Source organism: Musca domestica, unplaced genomic scaffold (genome assembly GCF_030504385.1).
Source record: "Musca domestica strain aabys unplaced genomic scaffold, Musca_domestica.polishedcontigs.V.1.1 5, whole genome shotgun sequence".
Lineage (NCBI taxonomy): Eukaryota > Metazoa > Arthropoda > Insecta > Diptera > Muscidae > Musca > Musca domestica.
The window spans coordinates 24,578,210-24,591,617 of record NW_026712346.1 but is presented as its reverse complement, the minus strand read 5'-3'; the positions used below and the strand labels follow the sequence as shown (position 1 = coordinate 24,591,617).

The following is a 13,408-nucleotide window of genomic DNA, read 5'->3' as shown; positions in this document are numbered from 1 at the left end:
CTCTTTGGCAAGTAAATACGATCATTTTGTTTGTTTACAAAATGCTGGACAACGAATGTTTTCTCATCGGAAAAAAACCAAATTCGGCAGTTAACCTCTTTCGGCCAAGCGAAGCAACTCTTTAGCTCTTTTGGGTCTATTTTCTTCCTGTTGCGGTGTAAGATCTTGCACTTTTTGGAACTTCAATGGCTTTACCCCGAGCTCATTTATATATTTGCCGAATGGAATATTGCGATATGTTCAGTTCACGAGCCATTTTTCGTTGATCAAGTTGCTTCTTTACTTTTCGAAGCATTTCTGCTGATGTTGTTGTTTTCTTCCGTCCACTTCCTTGACGTCGGGCTACGCTACCGGTATCACGGTAACGAGCGATGGTACGAGACACAAAGGATTTATTCATTTTCAAATGCTGGAGTGCTCTAACGATAGCCACTAATGGTTTTCCAGCCAAATATAAAGAAATCACACTATCACGCTTGAATTCCATCACGAATAATTTTTTTCTGGAAAATTCTCACCAAAATGCTTTTGTACGCTTGTATACAATATAATGTATATAATAATTTTTACATCTGTCGGACGAGTGGCTTAGAAATGGCAGCAGTCTGAAGTTGGTTGCAGCTTTTCCATCTCACACTGTACTTTGAGTTCTTGCCTTGTTGAGGCATATGATTAGGATTTATGTGTATATTTCTATTTTGAGACCAGCTTAATGATCTGAAATTTGCAGCGAAAAGGAAGGCCAGATAGACACTATCACACACTCACCACTATGCGACGAGTTTCGCCGTTTAGTTTAGTTAACAATGAAGCCCTCAGCGCAAACTCTTCCTCTAATTTGAGCGAGTCTGTCCCATTCTAATTTTGCAGACAGAAATGACTTGGGAGTGCTCCCTTACAAAACAAAGGAGTAGACTCTGTTAAAAGCTCCCACTCTTCGAGTAATCCTCTTCGAGCAAGTTTCGAAAAAGAGCAAATCTTTGGTCTGTTTAAAACTGCAACTCTTTCAAACATATTTTTTTTTTCAAAATTTGCGTCATAACGAGGAATTTAGATATTTATATTTATGAAAATGTGATGATTTATAGATATTAAACATTATTTATGAAAAAAAAAAATAAAAATTGACCTACGATACTACCATGAGTTGATTTTTCGGATTTTCAACATTTACGATATGGCTGTTATTTGGTATTGGTTCTGTGGATATTAAAAACTTTACAAAAATAATTAAAATAATCCATGCTTTGATGTAGGCCTCATATAATTTAATTTGGTGCATTATGAAAACAGTCCGAGAAGTAATGAAAAATCAATAATCAGAATTATTATCACCATAAAAAAATAAAGAATAATATTTTTTTTGTATCCATCTTACACCTTATACCTAGTTAGAAAAAAAAAAACCAAAAAAGTTTTGAAAAAATGCAAACAATTCCACTTTTTCTGGCTTCCTTCGTTCTCAGCCGAATAATGATTTCCCATATCTTTTCATTCATTTTTCTTTCTTAAATTTCTCTTTTGTTGCTGCCAACATCTTGTTCTCACATTTCATTTTGTTCTCCAATTAACAAAAGTGCAACATTTACATTACAACACAAAGGGCAGCCAGCCAGGCAGACAGACAGACTTTTTTCTTATGGTCATTACACCATTTCCCATTGCATTTACCCGCTTACTCACACCCTTCGGTTACTTTACGTTAAAACTATCCGGAACCTGAAACAGTAGCAACGGACATTAACCCACAATTATATACGCATAACTTTTTTTGGAAGTGAAAGAAAAAATGAATGCAACGAAAACAAACTTCCAAACTATCAACCGTAACTGTCTAGAACAGCAGGCTATGGCCAGAACTTGAAATGGAAAAATTCATAAAATTTTAACACGTAAAGGACATCGTGTACATCAGAACTGCAAATGAGGTTAAAACTTAAACCAAATGACAACTATCCCATGACAGAAACTTTTCCTGGTGATGCATGGTTTGCTTGGGATTTTTTCTTTTTTTATAAAACAGACAAGTTTAAGATTTTTTTAATAGAAAGTATTGAAAACATTACAGAATTTTTATCAATTTAAGAAGTAAGGGCAAATTCTATTTTTGTAAAATGATGTGAGTTTTTTCTTAGAGCATCTTAATAAGAAGATTCGAAACTCCACCCAGAGGCTGCAAGAAATATGGAAGGACGCGAAATAGACACATAGTTACTTTTCAGGATCTTCATAGAATCACTTTCTGAGTTTGGTTTAGTTATAGCTATAGCTCCCATATATATGTTTCATCCGATTTGGCCCCTCACATGCGTAATATGCACTCCACAATAATAATTTGGAGAAAATCGGTTCAGATATAGCTATAGCTCTCATATATATGTTTCATCCGATTTGGGGGTTTCAGCCACGCACATGCGTAATGTGCACTCCACAACAATTATATTGAACTAGCTGGACCCAGCGCGCTTCGCTACTCCTTTCGCTTTTATATGCATTAATCATTTTATCTATGAATATTTGTTGGTTAAAAATATAAATAAAACAAATTCAAATATTTTAAAAACATTATTATGTTGTTGCAAAATGGCCAGGCCAAAACGTTATTATTGTAATACTTTAATGCGTTACCAAACAAATAGCTCGGTCTTTCAACGCGTGAACATGCCAGGAAAAAAGCTTGAGAAAAGCAGGAACATGCTAAATTTAGTCCGCATACACGAAGGGATTGTCCTTCAGATTTATTAATTTCATAGCAAATGCCAAGGTTGCTGGAAACTGCAATCTTTTGAAGTTAGAGAATTCGAGGTAGAAACATACTTTCCAGTAATAATCATACCCTCAATTAAATTTTTGTGTAGTATGGAGGGTATATAAAGTTTGTCATTCCGTTTGTAACACCTTGAAATATACATTTTAGACCCCACAAAGTATATATATTCTTGATCAGCATAAAATTCTATGTTGATTTAGCGATGTCCATCCGTCTTCCGAACGAAATAAAGTAGGTTGAGAAAATTTTACTCAAATGTATATTATGTCTGCAGGACATTTGGTATTGAAAATGGACCATGTAGGTTCACGTTTGGTACAGCCCCCATATAACGGTACCTCCCGATAGTCGGTACTTTGATAATTTTAGAGACATTATTCACCGGAATTGGTTCAAATTTGGTATTTCAAGTTCGAAATACATACTAAAGCCTATGACAAAAGATTGTCTGTGCAGCTCCACGTCTTCGTATACATTCGTTTTTTTTAAGATTTTAAAACCATTTTTAACGGATTTCATTTCTTTGAAAATTGTTAAATTCGTTCCAAATGGTGGAACGCTTTTTTACTTGTTTACTGTTAGCCTTATACCATTGCAAAGGCCTTGGAGGTACATACCGTGTTTGGTGCATAAAATACGTGAACCAAAAAATATATATATGGGAGATGTATCCAAACCTCAACCGATTTCAATATAATTTGGCAAATTTATATTTGTACCAAATTACCAAATACCGATACATACGTATCGTGTTTGGTGCATCAAATATATGAAATCAGACGAAAATATATATGGGAGCTATATCCAAATCTGAACCGATTTCAATATAATTTAACAAATTTATTTTCTGATCAAATCCCGTCACAAATTTCAAATTTCATAGAAATCGAACATACACAGCGTTTTTAATGCATCAAATACATGAAATCGGGCGAAAATATATATTAGAGCTATATCCAAATCTGAACCGATTTCCATAAAAAATTAAATATAATAATATAATATAATATAATATAATATAATATAATATAATAATATAATATAATATAATATAATATAATATAATATAATATAATATAATATAATATAATATAATATAATATAATATAATATATATATAATATAATATATATAATATAATATAATATATATAATATAATATAATATAATATAATATAATATAATATAATATAATATAATATAATATAATATAATATAATATAATATAATATAATAATATAATATAATATAATATAATATAATATAATATAATATAATATATATAATATAATATAATATAATATAATTAATATAATAATATAATATAATATAATATAATATAATATAATATAATAATATAATATAATATAATATAATATAATATAATATAATATAATATAATATAATATAATATAATATAATATAATATAATATAATATAATATAATATAATATAATATAATATAATATAATATAATATAATATAATATAATATAATATAATATAATATAATATATATATAATATAATATAATATAATATAATATAATATAATATAATATAATATAATATAATATAATATAATATAATATAATATAATATAATATATATAATATAATATAATATAATATAATATAATATAATATAATATAATATAATATAATATAATATAATATAATATAATATAATATAATATAATATAATATAATATAATATAATATAATATAATATAATATAATATAATATAATATATATATAATATAATATAATATAATATAATATAATATAATATAATATAATATAATATAATATAATATAATATAATATAATATAATATAATATAATATAATATAATATAATATAATATAATATAATATAATATAATATAATATAATAATATAATATATATATATATAATATATATAATATAATATAATATAATATATATAATATAATATAATATAATATAATATATATAATATATATAATATAATATAATATAATATAATATAATATAATATAATATAATATAATATAATATAATATAATATAATATAATATAATATATATAATATAATATAATATATATAATATAATATAATATAATATAATATAATATAATATAATATAATATAATATAATATATATAATATAATATAATATAATAGAATATAATATATATAATATAATATAATATAATATAATATAATTAATATAATATAATATAATATAATATAATATAATATAATATAATATAATATAATATAATATAATATAATAATATATATAATATATATATAATATAATATAATATAATATAATATATATAATATAATATATATAATATAATATAATATAATATATATAATATAATATAATATAATATAATATAATATAATATAATATAATATATATAATAAAATATATTTTCTAATCAAATCGATCAATAGATATGTGCATATAAAATCCAAATTTTTGGGAGGTACCTCCGATTCTGAAGCTTTATCTCCAGTCCCGAGTGGAATTTCAAAAATATATATGGAAATTTTCAGGAAAATCTGTTCAGCGGTTTTCGAGTCCATTAATTACAAACAAACAAACAAACGTACAAACATTTTCCTCTTTTATAGATATAGTTACCGGGCAACAGATACTGCTCAAAAATTGCCTCTGCCAAATTTTATTGAGATCGGTTCAGATTTTTATATAGTCTCGATATACATCTTCATCCGACTTTACGGTCATATATGTGTAATACATCCCAAATTGAATAGATTTTTGCATATTCAACCGAAACTCCGTCCGGTATACTTATTGCTCAAATAAATATTTTTTATATAATTCCTATCGAAGTCATATCATGCACTATACAGAAATGTTGATAAAATTCTGTAGTGTCACATTAAGAAATCAGTATCAGTCTAAGCTTGAACTGTTTGATGGAGAGCGCAGAAGATGTACTCCATATATTTTGAATTGGTCATGAGGCTTTTTAAAAAATAAAATCTAGTCGCGACTGACATTCTTTCGATAGACAACCTAGTATTGATAATTCTGAATGTAAAAATCAACATCTTGTGACAGAGAATTCGAAGATGTCCTTCCATTAATTTGACTTCCCAATAATCAATTGCTGTTTGTAAAATATCTTGAAGTCGAATTTGGCAGATTCTTGATATGTACGGAAAAGTAACTTTGCTTCCGTTTAGATTTTCTAGATGTATAAACCTTGCAAGATTGACTTTTCGATACGAATTTTTTCCGAATTTAACACATCCTTAACCCCATCACAGTGACGGTACTATACGGTTCAACTTTCAGTCGAAGCAAGCCAAAATTAGTAGGAGCGAATTTAAAAAAAAAAAACGAAAACAAATTCGTGTTAAATACTGTTAATCAAATGGTCGATTAACATGTCAAAAACGTCTAAGAAAACCTTAGTAGACTTCGGTGTTGGGAATAAAAAACAACATTTGGTTTTGGTCGATTATTATGACTATCGCCGTTTATTGGCGTCAGTCAAACTGTTCCTATTCCATGGTTGAAGAATTAAGATTGGGTTTTACTTCATCCAATTTTTCTCAATTAGTAAGGTAGTTGTTACTTCAAATAGTTTTTTTCACCAACAATTTGTCTTCTAAACAATTATCTAAATTATTGCTAATTCTGTATACATTATATTTTCAGATATCGTTTCACACAAATTGCAGTGGATCCACAAATCAAAACGCCGGGTGGCAAAACTTATGATGTGATATTTGTCGGAACAGGTAAATGAACTCAGTTCCTATCAGTAGTTCGGATCGAATGAGTAACATGAATATTGAAAATGTTTCGCATACGCCACACATATATCTACGATAACACAATATTTCTTCTTCTTTCACCACAGATCATGGTAAAATTATAAAATCTGTAAATGCCGATTCCGCAGACTCCGAGAAAAAAGTAACTTCAGTGGTAATAGAAGAAATCGATGTTCTACCAAAAAGTGAACCAATACGTAATTTAAAAATTGTGCGCACAATGCAATATGGTATGTAAACACCCACTGGATCGTTAACTGTTCTCCCCGTATACCAGTGTCATCCGATTAGGACTGACACATGTAGAAAAATGAACAATTCTAAAATTGTATTCAATGTAAATACTTTCAGATCAACCCAAAGATGGCAGCTATGATGACGGCAAATTAATCATTGTCACTGATAGTCAGGTTATTGCCATACAATTGCATCGTTGTCACAACGATAAAATCACCAGTTGCAGGTGAGTTTCGCTTCGTGATTTTGTCGTTTCTATTTTTTTCTTATTTTTTGTTTTCGAACAAAGAACAACAAAAAAACATGGGCAAACATTTATTATTCGCGAAATGTTCTGCCAGTGCCACATTGCTCAGTTTTATTTCAGTATTTTTTGTCTATGCATGATATTTGAGCTCTTATATGTGATAGTCATGGGATGAAAATATATTTGCATTCATATTATAGCTTCCATCGTCGAGCACGTTGCAAATTTGAAAAATGCAATTCAGTCCATAACATGTGGTAGTCTGTAAATATGTTGGATTTATTATAAAATATTTGGTCGAAAAATATTGATAGAAAAGATTTTTTGGGCTTTTTCTTTCGCCCTAAGGCATCTTTTTATATTTTTAGTCACTATATTTCTAAATCTGGTATTTGATAGTACCTTGGCGGCGCTCAATGACAATTTGTATTCCTGTCAGTTTCCTCGGCTCCGACCCACAGTGGCTTAGAGATCAATTTTACCAGCTACATTATTAAACATCATCAATTTCATAAATATTGTTGTGATTTGATAATAAAACTAAAACTCCAATATTATCAATAATAATTTTATAAAAACCATACTGAAACAAAGCCTGACTATGTTGAAATGACGAAAAATCTACGGCATGCCTACACACTTTATTTTTTTTTTTTTTTTTTTAATAAAAAGCCTTTTTTGTAAATTTCTTAAAAAGGAAGTTGCCATTTTCCGTAATTAATCCTATTTTTAATGTAATTTTTATGTAATTTGTTTGTAAAATGCAAAAGGAAATATGATAGACGCAAAAGACTTTTTTGATGATCTTCATAGAATTACATTCTGAATCGACTTTTCGACTTTTCCGTCCGTCTGTCCATGCATATTTGCAAGCAAAAAGCAGGTCGTATTGTTTGATTGTGATGAATTTTTGCACACATCATTGGTTTGGCCAAAGGACGAACGCTATTGAAATAATTATGATAATCGGTCTAGATTTAGATGTAGTTCCCATATATATATTCGTCCAATTTCAGGTTTATAGTATATACGATCGAACTTTGTCTATAAATATGTATGTTAAATTTGGTCAAAATCTGATCAGATTTATATATAGCTATATATGTTTTATCCGATTTCATATTTAAGTCCTCCACATCCGTAATATTCACTTCATAACAATGATATACCGTACAAGATATCAGCTTAAATGGCTGGAATATGCAGAGACTACCAAATTTATACTACAACTAGCTGAACCCGGTGCGCTTCGCTGCCCCTTTTGATTTAATATGCATTCAAAATTTTATTAACGAATATATGTTGGATAAAAAAAAAACAAATTTAAAAATTAAAAAAAAAAAAAATTCACTGCTTTAATGCGTTAATAAACAAAACCATTAGAAAAGCAGTAACATGACATGCATACACGAAGGCTTAGTCCTTTGGATTTATTTATTTTATAGCAAATACCAAACTGCAATTTGAAGGACACTGCAATGTGCAGGAAACTGCAATTTTTTGAGTTGAGTGGCATTTTTATAGCAATTAGTGAATTCGAGGTAGCAACATACTTCCCCGTAATAAGCGTATTTTAAATTAATTGTTGCGTTGTTTCTTAGTTTTAGCCTAAGATGTTGTGGGTCAATGGTTCCTATTAAAATCATATCCCAATCTGATCCGATTTAAATATAATTTTAAAAGAATTACTTTTACACCAAATTCCGCCGCAACTTTCATATTTCATTGAAATTGGTGCGTCAAATATGTGAAATCGGCCGAGAATATATATACGTGAGCTATATCCAAATCTTAAATAATTTCCAATTAATTTATCACATTTATTATTATAACCAAATTCCGCCACACATTCTGAATTTCAGAATCGGTCATATATATCGTGTTTGGTGCATAACATGTATGAAGTCGGCCGAAATATATATGTATGGGAGCTATAATCAAATCTGAGCGAATTTGAAAATAATTTGTCAAATTTATTTTTATACCCTCCACCATGGGTAGGAGGGTATATTAACTTTGTCATTCCGTTTGTAACACCTCTAAATATTCGTCGTAGACCCCATAAAGTATATATATTCATAATCAGCATAAAATTCTAAGACGATTTAGCGATGTCCGTCTGTCTGTCTGTCCGTCTGTCTGTCTGTCTGTCTGTCCGTCTGTCTGTCTGTCTGTTGAAATCACGATAGAGCCCACATTATTTGATGTAGACCTTTGAAATTTGGCACAAGTGTGTGTATTGTCCCTAGGATGGTTGGTATTGAAAATGAGATATATCGGTCCACGTTCTGGTATAGTCCCCATATAACGGTACCTCCCAATATTCGGTATTTTGATGATTTATGCCACATTTTTTCACGGATTTATCTGAAAATTGGTATTTGTAGGTCATGACGGGTCCCTGAGCGTGTGGCAAAACATTGCATGTATAGGTCCACGTTTTGGTATAGCCCCCATATAACGGTACTTACCGATATTCGGTATTTTGATGATTTATGCCACATTTTTTCACGGATTTGTCTGAAAATTGGTATTTGTAGGTCACAACGGGTCCCTGAGCGTGTGGCAAAACATTCCATGTATAGGTCCACGTTCTGGTATAGTCCCCATATAACGGTACCTCCCGATATTCGGTATTTTGATGATTTATGCCACATTTTTTCACTGATTTGTGTAAAAGTTGGTATTTGTGGGTCATAATGGGTCCTAGTTCGTGTGGCGAAACATTGTAATTATAGGTGCACGTGTTGGTGTAGCCCCTATATAACGGTACCTCCCGATATTCGGCATTTTAATGTTTTTTGCCACATTTCTTCTAATGTTCTTTTACCCTAGGGTGGAGGGTATTAAAAGTTTGGCCCGGCCGAACTTATTGTTTTTTTACTTGTTGTACCAAATTTAGTCACTCATGGCGAATTTCATTGGAATCGAAAATACGTATCGTGTTTTGTGCATCAAATATGTGACATCGGCGGAAAATATATATGGGAGCTATCTCCAAATCTGAGCCGATTTTAATATAATTTGACTAATTTATTTTCTAATTAAAATCCCGTCACACAGTCCCAATTTAATTGGAATCGAACATACATATCGTGTTTGGTGCATCAAATAAACGAAATCGGTTGAAGATATATATGGGAGCTATATCCAAATCTTAACCGATTTCAATATAATTTGACAAATGTATATTCGTTTTAATTTCCGCTACACATTCCAAATTTTATTGAAATTAGAGATACATGGCGTGTTTGGTGCATCAAATGCTTGAAATCGGCGAAAATATATTTGGGAGCTATATCCAAATCTGAACCGATTTGAATATAATTTGGCAAATTTATTTTTTTTCCAAATTCCGTTACGCATTCCAAATTTGGAGACTGTATCTGTAATCGATCAACAGATATGTGCATACAAAATCTAAATTTTTGGGGGTACCTACGATTCTGATGCTATATCTCCACTTCCAAGTGGAATTTCAAAAATGTATATAGCCTATGTTACTTTCGAAATTTTTTCGAAACTTCTCAATGTGCACATTCTGTTGATTCTACCTGTCATATCTATTCACTGTGTACTAAATACTTTGTACATACTTTTGAGTGTGGGTGAGGCTCTGGAAAAATTAAAAATGAACATTTCAAACTGATCTGATTCTGTGTACAATTCAGTTCCATACGATAATGTGTAAGATAATAAAGATCATGATCTAAACACACAATATCGATGCGCCAGTTATGAGACAAGACCACTTGAATGAAGGGACAGGTAGCCATGTGATGTTCCCTATTAAATTTTATAACATTGGATTAAGTTAGAATAGTTTTTGTAGCACTTAAAAAAATAAAATTAAATAAAATTCAGAATTGAAATAACACCCTAACGAAGCGGTCGTGCTTCCTTACTCGCCCTTTTTCAAACGACGGATTATGGATGGCTAATTATCGTAATTAATGGGCAAGACTTTTTTATATATTATATATTTCTTAAAAAATATCTGTATTGTATATTTTTAATTCCACTTACTTTCTTTTCTCCCTCTCTCTTTCTCTCTCGTCCAATACAGCGAATGCGTGGCTCTACAAGATCCATACTGTGCCTGGGATAAAATTGCTGGCAAATGTCGTTCCCATGGTGCACCACGATGGCTTGAGGAGAACTATTATTATCAAAATGTCACAACTGGTCAACATGCTGCATGCCCCTCAGGTTGGTATCAAACAACATTTATACTCCAAAATCATCATTTCCAGCATTGAAAATAATTGTAGGGGTGGGTGGTGGTGGCGTTTTAACATTTTAAACACATGTACCAAGGATAAATATGATTATTGTAAACTGTGTACTAGTCGATGGTGTGTACAAATGTTGTTAACCTTTGGTTGAATTTGTTAGTATTATTGTTATTGTTGCTTTGCAAATATCTGCACATTGATGCATATGTTGCAGGCAAATGCTATGGCTATTTAAAAAAAGAAACAACAAACCTTTACTGCAGGCTCCCAGTATATTTGTTTGTACTCCTTGTTATATACATCATTCCGATGGTGTTTTCCAGTATAGCCAGCATTCACTGCTGTCCTCATCATCATCACCATCACCATCGTCGTCACCAACACCGACACCAGCAGCATGCATTTCAAACAAAAACAAAACGAAGATATTGTAAATTGCTATCTTTGCTATGTTGTTCTCCTTCACACACACACACACAGTCACTAATTTGTGAGAAAGATCTGCGTTTACAAATGTATCACCCGGACACACATACATCTGTGTGTCCGGGTATGCGATGTTGCATTTTGGTTACATTGTTGTAATAAAAATTTCATGTGTAATTGGAGATTTGGATTATTGCCAAAAGTGAAAATTGCAATTTGTTTTGGTAGTATTGCTGGTGTCTCGGCTTGGGCCACTGCCTCACATGAGCCATTCTTGTTGTCTGTTCGAAACTCTCACATCACCAGCAACGTTTTACTTGTTGTTGATTTTTTTCTGGACACTTTTGTGTTTAATATCTCAGCTATCTTCCTGCGAACCTATCCTTCTTTTCACGACTCCACCGACTCACATTTTTGTCCTTTAACAAGATTTGTACTCCACATGTATTATTAATGTAATTCAATTTTTGGCTATCGCTATGTATTATCATACCGATGGAGAAGGAGAACGTGGCCAGAGCGGGCACAAGAGACACAAATGTCTCTTAAATGCCGACACAGGGGTTAAGTTGAAAAGTTCAAGATAAAAATCTCGTTTCGTTATAGGAAAAAAAACAAAAAATTCGTTTCGCTCGGTCTGGTCTGGTGTGGTCTGCTAACAAAAACAATGAAGGTAGATGAATGAGTTTTGCAACATATGGCTTGCAGAAAAATATTACACACTTGGTTGCATCTTTTGAGAAATTAAGGTAATTTAAAAGATTATCTTTTGCAAAGTCTAAGAGAGCAGGGATATAAATGGATGTCAACATTAGAAATGTGTCTGGGATAAAATATTAGCCTTAATATGTGATAGCCATTTTGAACATTAAACCCAAACGAGGATGCCAAGGAAATGAAAATATATAGGGTTGATAGTTTCAGTGGAATATATGTAGATTTTTGGAAATAAAACGGGTTTATATTTTTAATTCAGCAAAAATATAACGTAATTGTTTCTTTTTTGTTACGGCCATCAATTTAAGTACCTACATTACATACTTTCCTCATTACAAGGTAGTAGAAATGACATATCATCTACATAGCCAGTATGTAGATTGTAGTATACCATCGAAGAACATGATTTTCCCATACGAACCATATCACTCACCTTATACATGACATTATAATATTTTTGAAATTTTATAACTATTACTTTTCTAGGTAAAATAAATTCAAAAGACGCCAATGTTGGCGAACAAAAAGGCTATCGAGATGATATGGGCTTATTGGATCAACGCCGCCAAAGCAAAGATCATGAAGTAATCAATTTGCAGGACAAAAATTTCGAGGGTATGTATTAAATATCTCTGTGCAATTTGAATGTTTTAAGTGTTGTTTAAATATAAATATTACATATTTTAATTTTCGTTCAGTGTTGAAAGCATTTTCTTATGTTAATTGCATGCCTATTTGTTTTATGTTTATATTTATGTTGCTTTGAGAGATTTTCCTACTTATAAGAACGTGAAGATCGCAATAAGCATTGCCTATTAAATCGTTAACTATCTATAGCATAGATGAAGAATCGAAAAATATCCAAGTCGTACTAGGTTCCACGGACTTTTTGGATTATAATCTTATAAAGGTCGCAGTCGAATCTGATTTTTTTTATCAGGTTTCGCTGTCTTTTTAGTCTTGGACTCCAGT

At 30.5% G+C, this 13,408-nt stretch overlaps 1 protein-coding gene across 1 annotated transcript in view; it reads left to right on the top strand.

Annotated features, from left to right (window-relative positions):
• LOC101888412 (semaphorin-1A) overlaps positions 1-13,408 on the top strand; it is a 620,253-nt gene that overhangs the window by 578,224 nt on the left and 28,621 nt on the right. The window contains 5 exon segments of the mRNA XM_059128225.1: positions 6,456-6,538; positions 6,661-6,804; positions 6,926-7,037; positions 11,125-11,267; positions 12,923-13,051. Of these exon segments, the coding sequence (XP_058984208.1) occupies positions 6,456-6,538; positions 6,661-6,804; positions 6,926-7,037; positions 11,125-11,267; positions 12,923-13,051 (611 nt within the window).